The 19,018-nt window shown below is 44.5% G+C and overlaps 1 protein-coding gene across 1 annotated transcript; it reads left to right on the top strand.

Moving 5' to 3' along the window:
* Nucleotides 1-1,314: 1,314 nt before the first annotated feature.
* On the top strand, nucleotides 1,315-15,939 carry LOC129630691 (zinc finger protein 260-like). The gene is made up of 5 exons (XM_055551190.1): nucleotides 1,315-2,126; nucleotides 5,106-5,197; nucleotides 5,940-6,066; nucleotides 7,457-7,543; nucleotides 11,120-15,939. Exons 2-5 carry the CDS (start codon nucleotides 5,144-5,146, stop codon nucleotides 12,958-12,960), a joined length of 2,109 nt encoding a protein of 702 aa, XP_055407165.1. The 5' UTR covers nucleotides 1,315-2,126; nucleotides 5,106-5,143; the 3' UTR covers nucleotides 12,961-15,939.
* The last annotated feature ends 3,079 nt before the right edge of the window (nucleotides 15,940-19,018 follow it).

Below are 19,018 nucleotides of genomic sequence, written 5' to 3'. Positions count from 1 at the left end.
TCTCTCTCAGTCTCTGTGTGCCCCCAGCCCCCATAAGTCTCTGTGTTTTTTCTAAAAACAAAGTTTCAGTTTACTCCAAAACCATTGCATCACGATCACACGAGGAAGTGAACATCCATACAATACTATTGATTAGCTACTCTGCAAGCTTTCCTTAGATTTTGATAATTGTCCTAATGTCCTAAATGGCAAAAGAAAAATCCCATATCATGCAGTGCATTCGTGCTCCTGTTTAGTCTCCGTTAACCTGGAACAGTTCAGTCTTTTTTTGACCTTCATTCATCTCGGCAGTCCTGAATATATAACAGACTGTGTGCTTCTCTTATGGTCCCTCAGTTTAAACATGTTGAAGTTCCCTCGTGATTAGATTTAGGTCACATGCTTTTGGCAGGAATACCTTAGGAATGATGCTGTGTCCTTAACAGACCAGCAGCCTGTGATGTCAGCTTGGCCATCACCAGTCACATTGGTCTTGATCATTTGGCTAATGTGGTGTCTGCCAAGTTTCTCCGCTTAAAAATTATCTTCATTTTATAATTACAGTAGATCCCCTTCCCCTTGGAGGATACATTCCAAGATCCCCAGTGGATGGCTGAAATCTCGGAAAGTACTGAACCCTCTATATGCCATTGTTAACTAAAGAATAAAACAACCAGTTATTTTACCAGCAAAATGGGCTTATTCAGGAATAACAGAGAATTGTAATTCTGGAAAAGAAGGTTAGAGCAAAACCCATGGGAAGTCCAACAAATGAGAGAGAAACTTTATTTTATAAAGAAAAAACAAAACAAGGAATTCGGGAAGAGTTGTTTCTAACAGAAGTCCATTGGAGAAAAGTGAGAGTTCCAGCCGATTATGGTTTCTCATTGGCCTAGTTGCTGCGGTAATTTCTTGAAGGAGGAGATGCAGTGTACATCTTTTCCAGTTTTATGCGTGTCAGTCGCTAAGTTATGTCCAATTCTTTACAACTGTAGCCTCCTCTGTCTCCTCAGTCTCCTCTGTCCTTGGAATTCTCCAGGCAAGAATACTGGAGTGGGTAGCCATTCCCTTCTCCAGGGGATCTTCCTGACCCAGAGATTGAACCTGCATTACCGGCAGATTCTTTACCATCTGAACCTCCAGGGGAGCCCCACTTTAAATGAGGTTCCCCTTTATTAATTTTCACACCATGTTTTCTTCTAAGCATTTGTACCTATGATAAAGTTTTATTGATAAATTAGGCACAGTAAGAAATTAAAAATAATAAAATAGTATAACAATACACTGTAATAAAAATTTTATGAATGTCATCTCTCAAAAAATATCATTGTACAAATTTAATGCCTCTTGCATCTTAACTAAGCACTTAGGCACTGTGACTAACTTTGCAGGTTGAATTTTTTTTTTTTTTGGCTGTGCCACGCGGCTTGCAAGATAATCCCTGACTAGGGATTGAACCCAGGGCCATGGCAGTGAAAGTGTCCTAACTACTGGATGCCAAAGAAGTCCTGAATTTCTTTTTCTTTCTTCACAATTTCACGGTTAGAAGATTAATTCTTACTGTAGGTCTTAGCAACCTCAGCATGATTTTTTCTTCTTTCCTTATTAAGTTGAAAACTTTTTCACCTTTTCACTTCAAGCTTCTTTTTGGCGTATTCAAGTGGCCAGCATCAGCATGACTACTCTTTAGCTTTGGGGCCATTAGTAAGGAAAATAAGAGCTACTTGAACACAGGCAGTGTGATACCTCAAGAGTCAGTCAAGACAACTAAGTGGCTATCACACGGGATGGAGCTTCCCAGGTGGCTCAGTGGTAAAGAATCCACCTGCCAGCACAGGAGACATGGGTTCGATCCCTGGATCAGGAAGATCTCCTGGAGTAGGAAGTAGCAACCCATTCCAATACTTTTGCCTGGAGGATCCCATGGACAGAGGAGGCTGGTGGGCTACAGTCCATGCAGTCGCAAAAGAGTTAAGACGTGACTGAGTGACTGAACATCTGACAGGATGCACTGGACAAGGAGATGATTCACACCAGGTGGGACAAAGCAGGACTGCACAATACTCAGAATGCTGTGTGATTTAAGACTGATGAATTGTTTCTTTATGGAATATTCCACTCTGTTTTTGGACCACACTTGACCTCAGGTAACTGAAATCACAGAAAGCAAAATCGTGGATAAGGGGAAACTCTGCAGTAATGAGTGACTTGTGAGGAGAGAGTTAAGACTGTGTAAGACCTTCATGAAAATTCCACCCCCTGGTTTCAGCCCTCAGGTGCATGCGTTCCTGTGGAGCTAAGTGTGTACGTGTGGCTGTTTGCCACCTGTGAGGCTGAGTCTATTTCTGGACTGTGTTAGTTTCCCATTTCTGCTGTAACAAATTACCAAAACTTACTGGCTTAAAACAACAGAGCTGTAGTGTTCTACAGTTCTGGAGGCCAGAAATCTGAAATGGGTTTCAGTGGGCTTCTATCAAGATATCAGCAGGGCCATGCCTCCCCAAACCCGAGTCTTCAGGGGAGAATCCATCTCCTTGCCTTTTCCAGCTTCCAGGGGCTGCCTGCATTCCTCGGCTAGTGGCCCCTTCCTCCAGCTTCAAAGCACGGTGCCTGTCTCTCTGACTCCACTCCTCTTTACATCTGTCCCACCGCCTTCTCCTCTGTGTCAGATTGACCTCTGCCTCCCTCCTATAGGGACCCTTGTGATCATGCTTAGGGTCCAACCAGATAATCCAGGATGGCCTTCCCTTCTCAAGATGCTTGACTTAATCACATCAAAAGTTCATCCTGGGGGACTTTACTGACGTCCGGTGGTTGAGGCTTCATCTTCCAATGTGGGAGATGTGGGTTTGATCCACCTGGTCAGGCAGCTAAGATCCCACATGTCTCGTAGCCAAAAGACCAAAACATGAAACAGAAACAGTATTGTGGCAAATTCCATAAAGACTTTTTAAAATGGTCCACATAAAAAAAATCTTTAAAATCTTATTTAAAAAAAAAAAAGTTCATCCCAGGTCTTCTCTGGTGGTCTAGTGGCTAAGACTCTGATCTGCCAGGGCAGGGGGCCCGAGTTTGATCCCTGGTTGGGGAACAAGATCCCACATACTGCAACTAAGGGTCCACATGCCGCAACTGAGACCCAGTGCAGCCAAATAAATATTTTTTAAAATTTCATCCTGGAGATATATTTGAGGACCATTATTCAGCCCACCACCTGGTCTATTGCTCACACCTATTTTCCCCACAGGCAGAAAGTCCCTCCAGGGCAGAATCACAGCTCACTCATCTCTCTGCTCTTAAAACCCTAAGTGGATCCTGTTACTCACATGGGGCACAGAGCATGTTTGATGAATGAATGAAGGAGACCACAGTCTGAGCACCAGCTTCTCTGTCTCTCTTTCTTTTTTCTTTTGGCCGTGCCACGCAACATATGGGATCCTAGTTCCCTGATCAGGGATCAGATCCATACCCCACACAGTGGAAGTGTCGAGTCTTAACCACTGAACCACCAAGGAAGTCCCTGAACACCAACTTCTCTATGTAGAGGATTCTTGAACTTGGTTTCAGTAGCTGCAATCTTTCTTTAAATGACATCTTAAGCAGGACTCCAGGATCCTGAAGCAGGATTTGGGGACAGGTAAAAGGAGCTCTGCAAAATGTGGTCCATCCACACATTGGAATATTACTCAGCCATTAAAAGGAATGAGGAGGGACTTCCCAGGCAGTCTAGTGGTTAGGACTTCACCTTCCAATGCAGGAGGCGCGGGTTCAATCCAGGGGTCTGGGAGCTGAGATCCCACATGCCTCGGGGCCAAAAACCAAGTATAAAACAGAAGCGATACTGTAATAAATTCAATAAAGACTTTAAAAATGGTCCAGATGAAAAAAAATTTTTAAAGGGAAGCCATCACAATATTGTAAGTATCCTCCAATTAAAAATGAAATAGGAATGAGGCACTGATGGTGAGCTGTAACATGGAGGAGCCTTGAACACACTGTGCTGAGTGAAAGAAGCCAGACACAAAAGCTCATATGTGGGTGGCTCCATTTATGTGACATGTCCAGAATAGGCAAATGCATTGAGACAGAAAGATGAGCGATTATGGGGGGTGGGGGAGGCTGGCACGGGAGAAGCGAGAGTCAAGGGCGACTGGTTAATATCACAAGATCTCCCTGCAGGGCGATGGTGAACGTGTCTTGGAACTAGATAGCGCTGATGGTTGCACACCATTGTGACTGCATTAAATGCCACCAAGTTGTATATATTCAAATGGTTAAAATGGTATATTTTCTACGTGTTTTACTACAATTTAAAAATTATAAGACACTTCTATGTATAAGATAGATAACCAACAAGGACCTACAGTAGAGCACAAGGATGTCTACTCAATATTCTGGGATAACCTGTAAGAGAAAATAACCTAAAAATAAAAAGAATGAACACATATAGGTGTGTAACTGAATCACTTTGCTGTACACCTGGAGCGGACCCAGCACTGCAAATCAACTCTACTCCAATATTTAAAATTTTTTTTAAGATAAATAAAAATTGTAAGACAAAAAGGAGGGGTTGGTGGGATTTCCCTGGTGGTCCAGAGGTTAAGAATCCGCCTTGCAGTGGAGGGGACACGGGTTTGATCCCTGGTCTGGGAACTAAGATCTCACATGCCGTGGAGGAACTAAGCCTGCACGCCACAACTACTGAGCTGTTGGGCCACAACTAAAGAGTCCATGTGCCACAGTGAAAGATCTCACAAGATGCCACTAAGACCCAACACAGCAAATCTGTAAAAAAGAATTAGCTCTGCGAGCAGACTTCTGGATTTGATTCTCCCTCCAACACTTGATCTTTCTGTGACCTTGAGCAATGACCTTGGCCTCTTGGGCTCGGATTTCCTCACCTGGGGGTAACTGTAGCTACTTCTCTGAGAGCTGTTGTTTGGGTGCAGTGGGCTGAACCCCTTGATTGTGAATGGTGATGGTTACAGAATGGAGGCCTCAGGCAGCCTGCCCTGAGTCTCTGCCTTGGCTCTCAGGAGAGCAGGGGCCCCTCTGTCACGAGGCGTCTTTGGCAAAGTGTCTGTCCAAGCCAGAACTGACGCCCTCTCTGCTCTGTCTTCCTCTAGTAGCTTTGTGGACTCAGGCCTGGTCCTTCCTTTTGGAGATGCATTCCTGGGACCCTGCAATGGCCATCAGGACCCTGACGAGCAAGGGCCAGGTGAGTCTGGGCTCCCTCTTCCCGGAGATAACTTTGTGGGCCCTAGAGGGCCTCCCCGCCTCTGTGTGTGCCCTCAAGACCTTCTGCCTCTCTCAGTACTAGGAGAGATACAATGATGGGATTTCTCTGAAACTGGGAGGTGCGGGGTGGGGCACAGGATGCTCTGAACTGGGTAGGGTGTTAGATGAGGTCTAAAAATCAGTCATCTAACGCTCAGCAGCCTTTTGGTTACCAGGTAAAGTGGGTAGTGATGGCTTTGCTTCACCCCTGAGCCTTAGTGAGTGAGGGTTGGGATCCGAGTAGGAGTCTAGGATGGAGTGTGACTTAGGAATAGCTCGGGCACACATGACTTGGTAGTTTTTTAAGTGTTTCTCAGGGTTGTCATGTACAGGTGTGTAGGTTACGCACTACACAAGGGCACCTCAATTCAATGGCATGATTTGCATATCCTCCCTCATACATCGGTGTATTTATTATAGCAATTTACACGCAGATGGCAGTCAACTGTCATATGCTAGAAATAATTGGTGTAGTATAACAACTTTCCACTAGATGGCGGTAAAGACAGGGGACCGTGTTCTATACGGTTGGCCAAAAAGTTCGTTCGAGTTTTTGCCCCCCTAATCTGCCGAGTCAGAATTTCAGGCCACAGAGCAAGTGGTAGGCTCTTGACCCATGACTTGTCCCACCCCAGGATCCTAGAAAGACATGCCCCTCTGTGATGTAATATTGGCCCTTGCAGGAATCAGTGACCTTCAAAGACGTGGCCGTGGACTTCACCCTGGAGGAGTGGGGCCGCCTGGGGCCTGGCCAGAGGGAGCTGTATCGGGACGTGATGCTGGAGAACTACCAGAACCTTCTGTCTTTGGGTGAGGCTCTGCCTCCTGCCGTCCTCTCATGGCCTCTGTGCCCACCCACTGCTTAACTGTGGGCATTCCTTCACTGGGGTCCTCTCTGCTCCTCTCCCGGGCCCTTGCTGGGTGGCCCACTCATCTGTCTCTCCAATGGATTCTCCCAGAATCCCAGGCCCCGAGTCTTCTGCTTGTCCCACCGACCCTTCAGCCAGTGCCCCTGCCTTCTGCTTCTTTTTAAAAAAATTTTATTGTAATATAGTTGATTTACAATGTTAATTTCTGCCATGCACCCAAGTGACTCAGTTACACATATATATATCCTTTTTCACATTCTTTTCCATTTTGGTTTGTCACAGGATGTTGAATAGAGTTCCCTGTGCTATACAATAGGACCTTCTTTATCCATTCTATATATAATAGTTTGCATCTGCTAATCCCAAACTCCCATTCCTTCCCTCCCGCCCCGCCTCAACCCTTGGCAATCACAAATCTGTTCTCTATGTCTATGAGTCTGTTTGTTTCATAGAATGAAACATCTGTTTCATTTGCCCTGTACTCGCATTACCCCAATCTCTGCCTCTTATCTTCACCTGGCCTTTTTCCCTCCCAATGTGTCTGTGTGTGTCTATTCTTATAAGGACCGTAGTCATTAGAATTAGGGTCCACCCTAATCCATTAGGACCTCATCGTAATTAGTTACATCTGCAAAGCCCCTCGTTCCAAATAAGGTCACGTGCTGAGGTCCCTGGGGACTCACTTCCCCCCACTGCAGGAAGAGAGGAATTGTTTGTTTAGTTGCTAAGTCATGTTCAACTCTTTGTGACTCCATGGACTATAGCCCACCAGGCTCCTCTGTCCATGGGATTATCCAGGCAAGAATACTGGAGTGGTGTGCCGTTTCCTTCTCCAGGAATGTCCCCACTCAGGAATCAAACCAGCATCTCCTGCATTGGCAGGAAGATTCTTTACAACTGAGCCACCTGGGAAACCCAAAGACAGCAGGTCTGGGGAAAAAAAAATCAGTTGAGATGAATTTTAGTTATCTGTTTTGTGGCACCCAATCTAGCCAAAGTATGATCATGTGGGCACATGTTGACATCATAATACCCAATTAATTATTCATGAGATCATTTTCTTTTTTCTCCATGTCAAGTCTTCAGAATGTGGTGTGTATTTTGCATTCAACTTGAACACAGAGCTGGAAGCTTAAACAGTGACGTCGGGGCTCAGGCTCTCTCTGGAATGGAGTAGGCACTCAGTAATCAAGTTTTGTGTTGGCCATTAGATCATCCAGTCATTAGGCATCCAATGTATGCATCTCCTCTGTAGACCTAGAGCCTGGAGCCCAGCCCTGAGGCCTCCCTGTAACCATGGCCTCCATGGCCTAGTCTTGTGTCTTTTCCAGGGGCAGGGTTTCCTGGGGCCAAACCCGATGTGATCTCCCGTCTGGAGCGAGGGAAAGAGCCCAGGATGGAGAGGAGAGAAACCCAATAAGTTACCTGTCCAGGTGGGTAAGTGTGTCTAGCAAGTGTGAGACATCTTCCCACCCCATCTGTTGTGATCAGTGATGGTTATTCAAGAGTGAGGGAATGTAATATACAGGCTGTCACTGCGGGCCCTGGATTTGAATCCAAGCTCCACTACTTCCTGGCTCTGTGACCTTCAGGCAAGTCATTTAGCCCTTGTGTACCTCACTTTCCTCATCTGCAAAATGGGATCAATGATAGTACCTGGAATTGGAAAGAATAAGTGAGTTAACACATAGAGGGCAGCCTGGAGCTTCTCACCCAGGAAACCCCATGCTCAGACTAGGCTCCAGTGGTTATCACTGTGGTACCCAGAAGTGGTGCCTCGCCTGACATGTTAGGAGACAGGAAGAAGCCAGATTTCTGCCCCTACTAACCCACAACCTCATCAGAGGAGGGGACAGAAGCATCTCTGTTTCCATCACTGTCCTCCTGTTGCGGGACCAGGACTTGCCCCCTTCCCCCCCCTTCAATCATCACATCAGGCTCCAGTCCTGTCCCTCCTGTCCCTTCTCTTTGTCCAGTTCTGCTCCCCCTCTCCCACAGCACTGGCTCGAGGCCTCAGCAACCCTTACCCTCACCCCAGCCTCCTCCCTGGCCTCCCAGCTTCTGGTCTTACACCCTATGGTTCATCTCACAAACAGCCCCAGAGCCCATCCCTCCCCTGCCCACAGCCCTCCTGTGACTCCCCAGTGACCTGAGTCAGAGTCCTAGCCCAAACCTGCTACTCGAGGCCCTACATGGTCCAGCCCGTTCTATCTCTGGCCTCATCTCTCATCACCATCCACCTGTGGTGATACCCTACACCCTACGTCACTCACCAAAGCCCCTGTCCCTCCCTGAACATGAACGTGTGTTCCCACTTTGGGTCTTCGCATATGTTGTTCCCTCTGCCTGAAACACCCTTCCCTCCTTTGTCTGCCTGGCAAACCCCTTTCATGTTCCTCAAGGATACAGGTCTCCTCTTCCAGGAGGCCTTCCTTGACTTCCAGGCTGAGTGACCTGCCCCTTCTTGGTGCTTTCACGGCTGCTTGCTTGAGCTACTATTAATGCAGTGGTTCATGCGGCAGTGAGAGTGTGCGCCCTAGAGCCAGACTCTCTGAGTTCGAATCTGAGCTCTGCCACTGACGGGCCATGTGACTGTGGGCAAGTGACTTAAGCTCTGTGTGCTTATATGTAAAGTGGGACACTAATAGTACCCACTTCACTGAGTTTCTTATGAGGACTAAGAGAACTCTGGACTCTTGAGACTCAAGTGGGTTTCCATGGATGAGATCATCTCCCATATGTCTTTGAAGTTCACATCAGTGGAGAAAAGCACATTCACGTGACTCTTGCAGAGAGGATGACTCAGAAGCCCACATGCGTGCTAAGTCACTTCACTTGTGTCCAACTCTTTGCAACCCCATGGACTCTAGCCTACCTGGCTCCTATAGGAGAATCCATGGGATTCTCCAGGAAAGAATACTGGCATGGATTGCCATGCTCTCCTCCAAGGGATCTTCCTGGCCCAGGGGTCAAACCCATGTCTCTAAGGTCTCCTGCATTAGCAGGCAGGTTTTTCACCACTAGCGCCACCTGGGAAGCCCTTTACCCACACACATATTTGTTATATATTTTGCTGTAGAAACTTTGGGCATTCAACTTGTTAGTCATGTAAATCTTTCCAGAAAAAAATCACCAAATGAGTGGATGGTGGTGGGATCACCTCCAGAGATATGACAACTAAATGCAGTGTGGGATTTTGAAAATAATCATGATGTCATTGGATTAGGCAATGGTTTCTTAGATATGACATCAAAGGAACAAGCGGCGAAAGAAAAAATAAATCAGACACCATCAAAATTTTAAATTTTTTTGCTTCAAAGACACTGCAGAGAAAAGGCAACCCACAGAACACAGGACACATTTTGTAAATTATATGTCTGGCAAGCAGCTGATAATTCATACAACTCAATAATAAAAAAATCTCGTTAAAAATAGGGTGGCTTCCCTGGTGGTCCAGTGGCTAAGACACCACACTCCCAGTGCATGGGCTAGTTTCCCTCCTTGATCAGGAAACTAGATCTCACGTGCCACAACTAAGAGTTTGCATGCTGCAGTTAAAGATCCTGAGCGCTGCGGCTAAGACCCGGTGCAGCCAAATAAATAAATACAAGGAAAAAAGTGGGCCAAGGATCTCAATAGCCATTTTCTTCAAAGACACACAAATGTTCAACAAACACATGAAAAGATGCTCTAACATTAGCCTATGTATGTGCATGCTAAGTTGCTTCAGCCCACGTCTGACTTTTTGCAACCCTACGGACTGTAGCCCAGCAGTCTCCTCTGTCCATGGGATTCTCCAGGCAAGGATACTGGAGTGGGTTGCTCCACTGGAGGGTGGAGTGCCCTCCTCCAGGGAATCTTCCCAACCCAGGGATCAAACATGTGTCTCTTACATCTCTTGCATTGGCAGGTGTGTTCTTTACCACTAGCACCACCTGGGAAGCCCAACATTAGCATATACCTGCTACATAACCAGCCATGGTGACGTCCACAAACCAGGCACCAGGTGGACATCATGAATCCTCCACGTACAGTAAACAGTGCTGACAGCCTAGCACATCTTGACCCATGGTTTCGAGCACACAGAAAAAGATAATTAACCTGTAGCTATGTAAACATCCCAGGAGTTCAGTGCTCAGAGCTTAGCCAAGTGTCATTGCCATGGTTACAGAGATAAAAACTGAGTAAAGTGGACCTTCTGTGTTAACTCTTTACAGCAGTGGTATGAGAATGCTCCTACCATCCTCATTTGCCAACACTGAATAGTTTTTAATATTTTCCAATCTAAAAAGTATCAAATGGCATCTGAGTAACTTGACTTTTTCAGAGAAGGCAATGGCAACCCACTCCAGTACTCTTGCCTGGAAAATCCCATGGACAGACGAGCCTGGTAGGCTGCAGTCCATGGGGTCACTAGGAGTTGGACACAACTGAGAGACTTCACTTTCACTTTTCACTTTCATGCATTGGAGACAGAAATGGCAACGCACTCCAGTGTTCTTGCCTGGAGAATCCCAGGGACGGGGGACCCTGGTGGGCTGCCGTCTATGGGGTTGCACAGAGTCGGACATGACTGAAGTGACTTACCAGCAGCAGCAGCAGCAGCAGCAGCAGCAATTTGACTTTTTAGACTACCACTAATGTTGAGCAGCTTTTTACAGTATATCAGCCACTTGTTTTTCTGTAGAATGTCTGTTCACATTCCTGCTTCACGATTTCATTAGACTATTTCTCTTTTTCTTATTGATTTGTGAAAATGTGTTAAATATTATGGCTAAGAAACGACTATGCACATAAACTGCTTTGCCACTCAATTTTTTGTGTGTTTAGAGTATACTGAGTCCATCCTTCTGTGTCACAACATGAGTCTACCTCATGCCTTTTGAACTAGCAATATGAACTTGGAAATCTTTTTGAGATTACAATGCCATAACTAAATAATCAGCTTCTTTTGTCCTGGGACAGATGAAGTTGATATTTTCCATTTCTTTTAGACTTGGAGACAAGCTCTGCAACCAATCAGGAGATGCTTCTAAAAAAGAATATTTCTGAAGAGGTGGCTTCCCCAATGGCAAAGATGGAGGGAATTTTAAGGGCAGTGCTTGGAGACGCCAAGCTGGGGGAGTCCTGGACGCGTGGCTGTCAGCTGGAAGACCAGGGCAAGCAGGCGAGGTGTTTGAGGTGGTTGTTCGCTACTCCCAGGGAAGATACCCATGGGGAGAGGGGCCTTGGCTGCAATGAGCTTAGGAGAAGCTTCAAGAGGACCTCAGCCTTCATCAGGAAGCAAAGAGTGCCTGGGGGAGAGAGGCCTCAGAAGTGGACCGGGTCAAGAAAGAGCCTCAAATGCCAAAGGTCCTTTGTAGAGAAGAAACCATTTAACTGCACAGAATGTGGGAAAGCCTTCGTCTACCATTCTGACTACATTCTACACCAGAGAATTCACACTGGAGAGAAGCCCTACAAGTGTAACGAGTGCGGGAAGACTTTCAGCAACAGCTCGTATTTCATCCAGCACCACATGATCCACACAGGAGAGAAGCCCTACGCCTGCAACGAGTGCGGCAAGACCTTTACCCAGAGCTCATCACTCACTGAGCAGCAGAGGATCCACACTGGAGAAAAACCCTACAAATGCAAGGAGTGTGGGAAAGCCTTCACCCAGAGTTCCTCCCTCATCAAGCACCAGAGATGCCACACAGGGGAGAAACCCTATAAATGCCACCAGTGTGGGAAGTTCTACTCCCAGGTGTCCCACCTCACCCGCCACCAGAAAATCCACACAGGAGAGAAGCCCTACAAGTGCAAAGAGTGTGGCAAGGCTTTCTGTCACACCTCCCTGACTCAGCACCAGACAATCCACACCGGAGAGAAACCCTACAAGTGTAACGAGTGCGGGAAGACTTTCAGCCACAACTCATCTCTGACGCAGCACCAGCGAGTTCACACTGGAGAGAAACCTTATGAGTGCCCTGAGTGTGGCAAAGCCTTCAGCCACAGTTCATCGCTGATTCAGCATCAGAGAATTCATACTGGTGAGAAGCCCTATGAGTGTCACGATTGCGGGAAGGCTTACACCCAGATCTCCCACCTCATGAGGCACCAGAGTATTCACATAGGGGAGAAACCCTATGTATGTAATGAGTGTGGAAAGGCTTTTGGTCACACCTCCTCCTTTACTCAACACCAGACAGTTCACACTGGTGAAAAGCCCTACAAGTGTAACAAATGCGGGAAAACCTTCAGCCAGAACTCCTCGCTTACATGCCACCAGCGAATTCACACCGGGGAGAAGCCCTATGAGTGTAAAGTTTGCAGGAAGGCATACACCCAGATCTCCCATCTCATTCAGCACCAGAGGACTCACACTGGAGAGAAACCTTATGAGTGCTGTGAGTGTGGGAAAGCCTTTAGCCGGAGTACCCATCTTATCGAGCATCAGAAGATCCACACGGGTGAAAAACCCTATAAGTGTAAGGAGTGTGGGAAAATGTTCAGTCACAGCTCATCCCTCACTCAACACCAGAGGATTCACACTGGGGAGAAGCCCTATGCCTGTAAGGAATGTGGGAAAGCCTTCAACCAGAGCATCCACCTTACTCAACACCAGAGGATTCACACTGGGGAGAAGCCCTACAAGTGTAAGAACTGTGGGAAAACGTATACCCAGATCTCACACCTCATTCAACACCAGAAAGTTCACAGGGGTGGCAAGCACTCTGCATGTAACAAATATGGAGAGGATTTCAACTGGGGATCACACCTGGCAGAACACCAGAGACTTCATACTATGCATGGTGGCTATGTCTGTGGTGATTTTGAAAAAGCCATTTCTTAGAGCATGCAGCTCGCTGATCAGAGAACTCATGCTGACTAGAGAGCCTGTGAGTGAAACAGACTAGCGATTCTGCTGTTGAAGTCCATTCAACCTTCATCAGCAGTTGTAACTTCCTCCCAGAGAGGAGCCCTAACACTATGTATTGAGAGAGTTGGTTCCTTTATTTTCCTAGAAGGAGGATGGCACCATTTATCACCAGCTGGGACAGCTTCTGATCATTTAAAGGGCTTCACTCTAAAACCCTGGCTTCCCCTCTATTTCTCAGCTTTTCAGTGTCTCCAGGTGGTGGTAAGTATGGGGTGGTCTAAATGAGATGCATCTTCATCTGGGATCTTTAATAAGGTCTCTCAGTTTTCTGCTGTTTCTCCCTTTCTGTTCTTATGAAGTATATGAAAACTAAAAATGTTAGTCATTCATGTCCAAGTCATGAGTCATGTCAAGAGTCATGTCCAACTCTTTGCAACCTCTTGGACTATAGGCCACCAGGCTCCTCTGATGGAATTTTCCAGGCAATACTGGAGTGGGTTCCTGGGTTGGGAATATCCCTTGGAGGAGGGCATAGCAACCCACTCCGGTATTCTTGCTGGGAAAATCCCATGGACAGAGGAGCCTGGTAGGCTTCAGTCCATGGAATGGCAAAGAGACACAACTGAAGTGACTGAGCATGGTATGGCACACCTAAAATATTTATAGGTATAATCACAGATACGTGATTTTATAAACAACTTTTTAACGATATAATGTGAATATTTTCCCATGACAATGCAAAAAATATATATAGTACATATTGTACAAACATAATATATATACATGTGTACATATCTGTGTCATCATTTGCCATTTTTAACAGCTGCATAATATTTCATGCTAGAGTTTCTTGAATTTATTTAACCAACCTCTGTTAATGGATATTTGTTTTATTTACTTTTTCATCATTGGACATACATTATTTAACACTTGTGCAAATTATCCCCATAAGATGAATTCCTAGAAGTAAGCTTATGGGATCACAGAATGTCCATATTTAAAATTTTGATAGTTATTGCTAAATAATCCTCAGAAAAGGATGAACCAATTTACATGACTCCTGAAAGTCTATGTGAGTGCCTGTTTCTTTGTTCCTCCATGTTGTTCATAAATACTCAGTATTAGTCTCATTATTTTTAACATTTCTAATCTAATAAGTAAAATATCCTATTGATAGGGAAATTAATGATCTTTTTATACACTTATTGATATTTTGTCTTCTTCAAATTGCTTACTTGTGTATTTTGCCCATTTTTAATTAGGCTGCATTTTTTAATCGATTTATAGGAACAAGTCTATGTATTACACATATTAATTCTTTGGTATTTTGTTTGTTATTTCTCTTAGAGTTGCTTATAGTATATTTGGCTATATAGAGTTTTTAAATTTCTATGTATTCAATTCTATTTTCTTTCCTATTTCTTGGATAAACTGTCATGCTAAGAAAGACCTTCCTCATACCCAAGATTATGAAAAAAGTTTTCCTATATTTTATTCTAGTACTTTTATGATTTTTAACAATTAAATTTTTATTCCTTCTGCATTTATTATGTCTTATGGTATAAATCAATTTCTAGAAATCACTTGCACTGATTCCTTGGCCAGTGGCCCCTTCATCCTTAATGTCAGCAGCGTGGCATCTTTAAATAACTCATCAGAATATATTCCACAACATATGTAACTTTCTCAGCACTTTTGGTCCACTCCCTTCTCAAAGACTCACCCCTCCTTTACTAACATACTGGTGTAGAATAATTGGATTTTTAGTCTAAGAGAACCCAATTTTGAATCTTGCCTTTGCCGTTGTCTTGCTGACTGATCATTTCTTTGTACTTAAAATGAGATAGTAAGCTATATTACAAATACGTCTGGGTTTCAGGTAACAGAAAACTCAAAACTACCCAAACAAGAAAGACAGTTTAGGGTTTCCCTGGTGATTCAGTGGTTTAAAAAAAAAGAAATCTGCCCCTCAGTGTAGGAGAAACGAGTCTGATCCCTAGTCTGGGAAGATTCTACATGCCACAGAGCAACTAAGTCCATGTGCAGCAACTATTGAGCCTGTGCTCTAGGGCCTGGGAGTTGCAACTGCTGAAGCCCATGTGCCCTAGATCCTGTGCTCTCCAACCAGAGAAGCCACTACAATAAACCTGCACACTGCAAACAGAGAGTAATGCATGCAACAATGAAGACCCAGCACAACCAAAAATAAAGCTGACCTACATATAGGTTTCTAAAGAGGCAGGTCAGGTGGTCTGGTATTCCCATCTCTTTCAGAATTTTCCACAGTTTATTGTGATCCACACAGTCAATAATACAAAACTGAAGCTTGTGTTACTTTTTGTCTCACTCTTCATTGTAAGGGGGCTTCCCTGGAGGCTCAGACAGTAAAGAAGCCTCTTGCAATTCAGGAGACCTGTATTTGATCCCTAGGTGGGGAAGATCCCCTGGAAAAGGGAATGGCTACCCTCTCCAGTATTCTTGCCTGGAGAATTCTATGGACAGAGGAGCCTGGTGGGCTACAGTCCATGGGGTTGCAGAGTTGGACACCACTGAGTGACTAACAAAAGAGTCTGAAATGCAGTACTTGGATGCAATCTCAAAAACAACAGAATGATCTCTGTTCATTTCCAAGAGAAACCATTCAATATCATGGTAATCCAAGTCTATGCCCCAACCAGTAATGCTGAAGAAGCTGAAGTTGAGCGGTTCTATGAAGACCTACAAGACCTTCTAGAACTAACATCCAAAAAAGATGTCCTTTTCATTACAGGGGACTGGAATGCAAAAGTAGGAAGTCAAGAAACACCTGGAGTAACAGGCAAATTTGGTCTTGGAGTACGGAATGAAGCAGGGCAAAGGCTAATAGAGTTTTGCCAACAGAATGCACTATGGCTCAGATCATGAACTCCTTATTGCCAAATTCAGACTTAAATTGAAGAAAGTAGGGAAAACCACTAGACCATTCAAGTATGACCTAAATCAAATCCATAATGATTATATAGTGGAAGTGAGAAATAGATTTAAGGGACTAGATCTGATAGAGTGCCTGATGAACTATGGATGGAGGTTTGTGACATTGTACAGGAGGCAGGGAGCAAGACCATCCCCAAGAAAAATAAATGCAAAAAAAAGCAAAATGGCTGTTTGAGGAGGCCTTACAAATAGCTGTGAAAAGAAGAGAAGCAAAGAGCAAAGGAAAAAAGGAAAGATATACCCATCTGAATGCAGAGTTCCAAAGAATAGCAAGGAGAGATAAAAAAGCCTTCCTCAGTGATCAATGCAAAGAAATAGAGGAAAACAATAGGATGGGAAAGACTAGAGATCTCTTCAAGAAAATTAGAAATACCAAGGGAACATTTCATGCAAAGATGGGCTCACTAAAGGGCAGAAATGGTATGGACCTAACAGAAGCAGAAGATATTAAGAAGAGGTGGCAAGAATACACAGAAGAACTGTATAAAAAAGATCTTCATGACCCAGATAATCATGATGGTGTGATCACTCACCTAGAGCCAGACATCCTGGAATATGAAGTCAAGTGGGCCTTAGGAAGCACCACTACGAACAAAGCTAGTGGGAGCAATGGAATTCCAGCTGAGCTATTTCAAATCCTAAAAGATGATGCTGTGAAAGTGCTGCACTCAATATGCCAGCAAATTTGGAAAACTCAACAGTGGCCACAGGACTGGAAAAGGTCAGTTTTCATTCCAATCCTAAAGGAAGACAATGTCAAAGAGTGCTCAAACTACAGTACAATTGTACTCATCTCATACATTAGCAAAGTAATGCTCAAAATTCTCCAAGCCAGGCTTCAACAGTACGTGAACTGTGAACTTCCAGATGTTCAAGCTGGATTTAGAAAAGGCAAAGGAACCAGAGATCAAATTGCCAACATCCATTGGATCATAGAAAAAGCAAGGGAGTTCCAGAAAAACATCCATTTCTCCTTTATTGACTATGCCAAAGCCTTTAACTGTGTGGATCTCAATAAACTGTGGAAAATTCTTAAAGAGATGGGAATACCAGACCACCTGACCTGCCTCTTGAGAAATCTGTATGCAGGTTAGGAAGCAACAGTTAGAACTGGACATGGAACAACAGACTGGTTCCAAATCGGGAAAGGAGTACATCAAGGCTGTATATTGTCACCCTGCTTATTTAACTTATATATATATATATATGCAAAGTACATCATGAGAAACGCTGGGCTGGAAGAAGCACAAGCTGGAATCAAAATTGCCAGGAGAAATATCAATAATCTCAGATATGCTGATGACACCACCCTTATGGCAGAAAGTGAAGAAGAACTAAAGAGGCTCTTGATGAAAGTGAAAGAGGAGAGTGAAAAAGTTGGCTTAAAGCTCAACATTCAGAAAACAAAGATCATGGCATCTGGTCCCATCACTTCATGGGAAGTAGATGGAGAAACAGTGGAAACAGTGGCAGACTTTATTTGGGGGGGCTCCAAAACCACTGTAGATGGTGATTGCAGCCATGAAATTAAAAGATACTTACTCCTTGGGAGAAAAGTTATGCCCAACCTAGGCAGCATATTAAAAAGCAGAGACGTTACTTTACCACTAAAGGTCTGTCTAGTCAAGGCTATGGTTTTTTCCAGTAGTCATGTATGGATGTGAGAGTTGGACTTCAAAGAAAGCTGAGCACCAAAGAATTGATGCTTTTGAACTGTGGTGTTGGAGAAGACTCTTGAGAGTCCCTTGGACTGCAGAGATCCAACCAGTCCATCCTAAAGGAAATCAGTCCTGAATATTCATTGGAAGGACTGATGTTGAAGCTGAAACTCCAATACTTTGGCCACCTGATGCGAAGAGCTGACTCATTGGAAAAGACCCTGATGCTGGGAAAGATTGAAAGTGGGAGAAAGGGATGACAGAGGATGAGATGTTGGATGGCATCACTGACTCAGTGGACATGAGTTTGCGTAACTTGAGTAACTCATGTTACTCCGGAAGTTGCTGATGGACAGAGAAGCCTGGCGTGCTGCAGTCCATGGGGTCGCAAGGAGTCGGACCCGACTGAGTGACTGAACTGAACTGAGTGACTAACACTTTCACTTTGTCATACCAGGTGTAAATAATCTCTCAGGAATGGAATGGCCCAAGCCTTGTGATGCTATTTTCCTGGTGAGTTTATCAGTTCTTTTCTGTTTCTCTGTAACAGCTGATATTTACCAAACAAGGATGTTTTCTGACTCAGCAGGGATTTGCTTTTTTACAGCTTCTGATACAAAGGGAACAATTCGTTTCTATCTTGTTGGGACTTTCTTTACCAACAGAGAGGTAAGTCTACCCGTAAGTTTCAAAACCAAGCAATTAAATGCTGTAAGTGCCCCCCTCCCCCAAAAGGAAATCTTCATGTAATAATCGCTTTTTTTTTTTTTTTTTAAACTGCACCATGCGGCTTTTGAGATCTTAGTTCCCCAACCTGGATTGAACCCTGGGACCAGGGCAGTGTTAGTGCCATGTCCTAACCACTCAACCACCAGGGAATTGACTTTTTTTTTTCTTCTTCTTCTTAATTATAGCCATCCTAGTGGGCAGCATCTCATTGTGGTTTGGATGTGCATCTTGCTAATGATGTTCAACATCTTTCATGTGCTTCTTGGCCATTTGTGCATCTTCTTTGAAGAAATCTATATTCAGATCCTTTGCCCATTACTAAGTGGGCATTTTGTAAAATTGCCTTTTTCCCCAGCTCCTTGAAACCACCATTTCTATTAATAGGTATGATTTTCCCAGACCAGTAACTTCTCAGTGTTAGGTATCCACATGCCACCTCCTTGGTTTATGCAGAATGGCTAACTTCCATTCTCCTAAGATGCCACTGCCTGTCTGAAGATTCTACTAATTTCAGTCTATGTCCTTAAAAACTTTCAACCACAACTATGATTAAATGATCAGTATCACTTGCCATGAATGGAAATTTGCACATTTTCAATGGACAGCAATGCCCACCCAAAGTGCAGAGTTTGGAGTCCTTGGAGTGAGGCGGTGTTAAAGCTACTTTCAGC

The sequence above is a fragment of the Bubalus kerabau genome, chromosome 17 (assembly GCF_029407905.1).
Source record: "Bubalus kerabau isolate K-KA32 ecotype Philippines breed swamp buffalo chromosome 17, PCC_UOA_SB_1v2, whole genome shotgun sequence".
NCBI classification, from domain to species: Eukaryota; Metazoa; Chordata; class Mammalia; order Artiodactyla; family Bovidae; genus Bubalus; species Bubalus kerabau.
The sequence above is the reverse complement of the archived record's forward strand: the minus strand, read 5'-3'. Positions and strand labels throughout refer to the sequence as shown.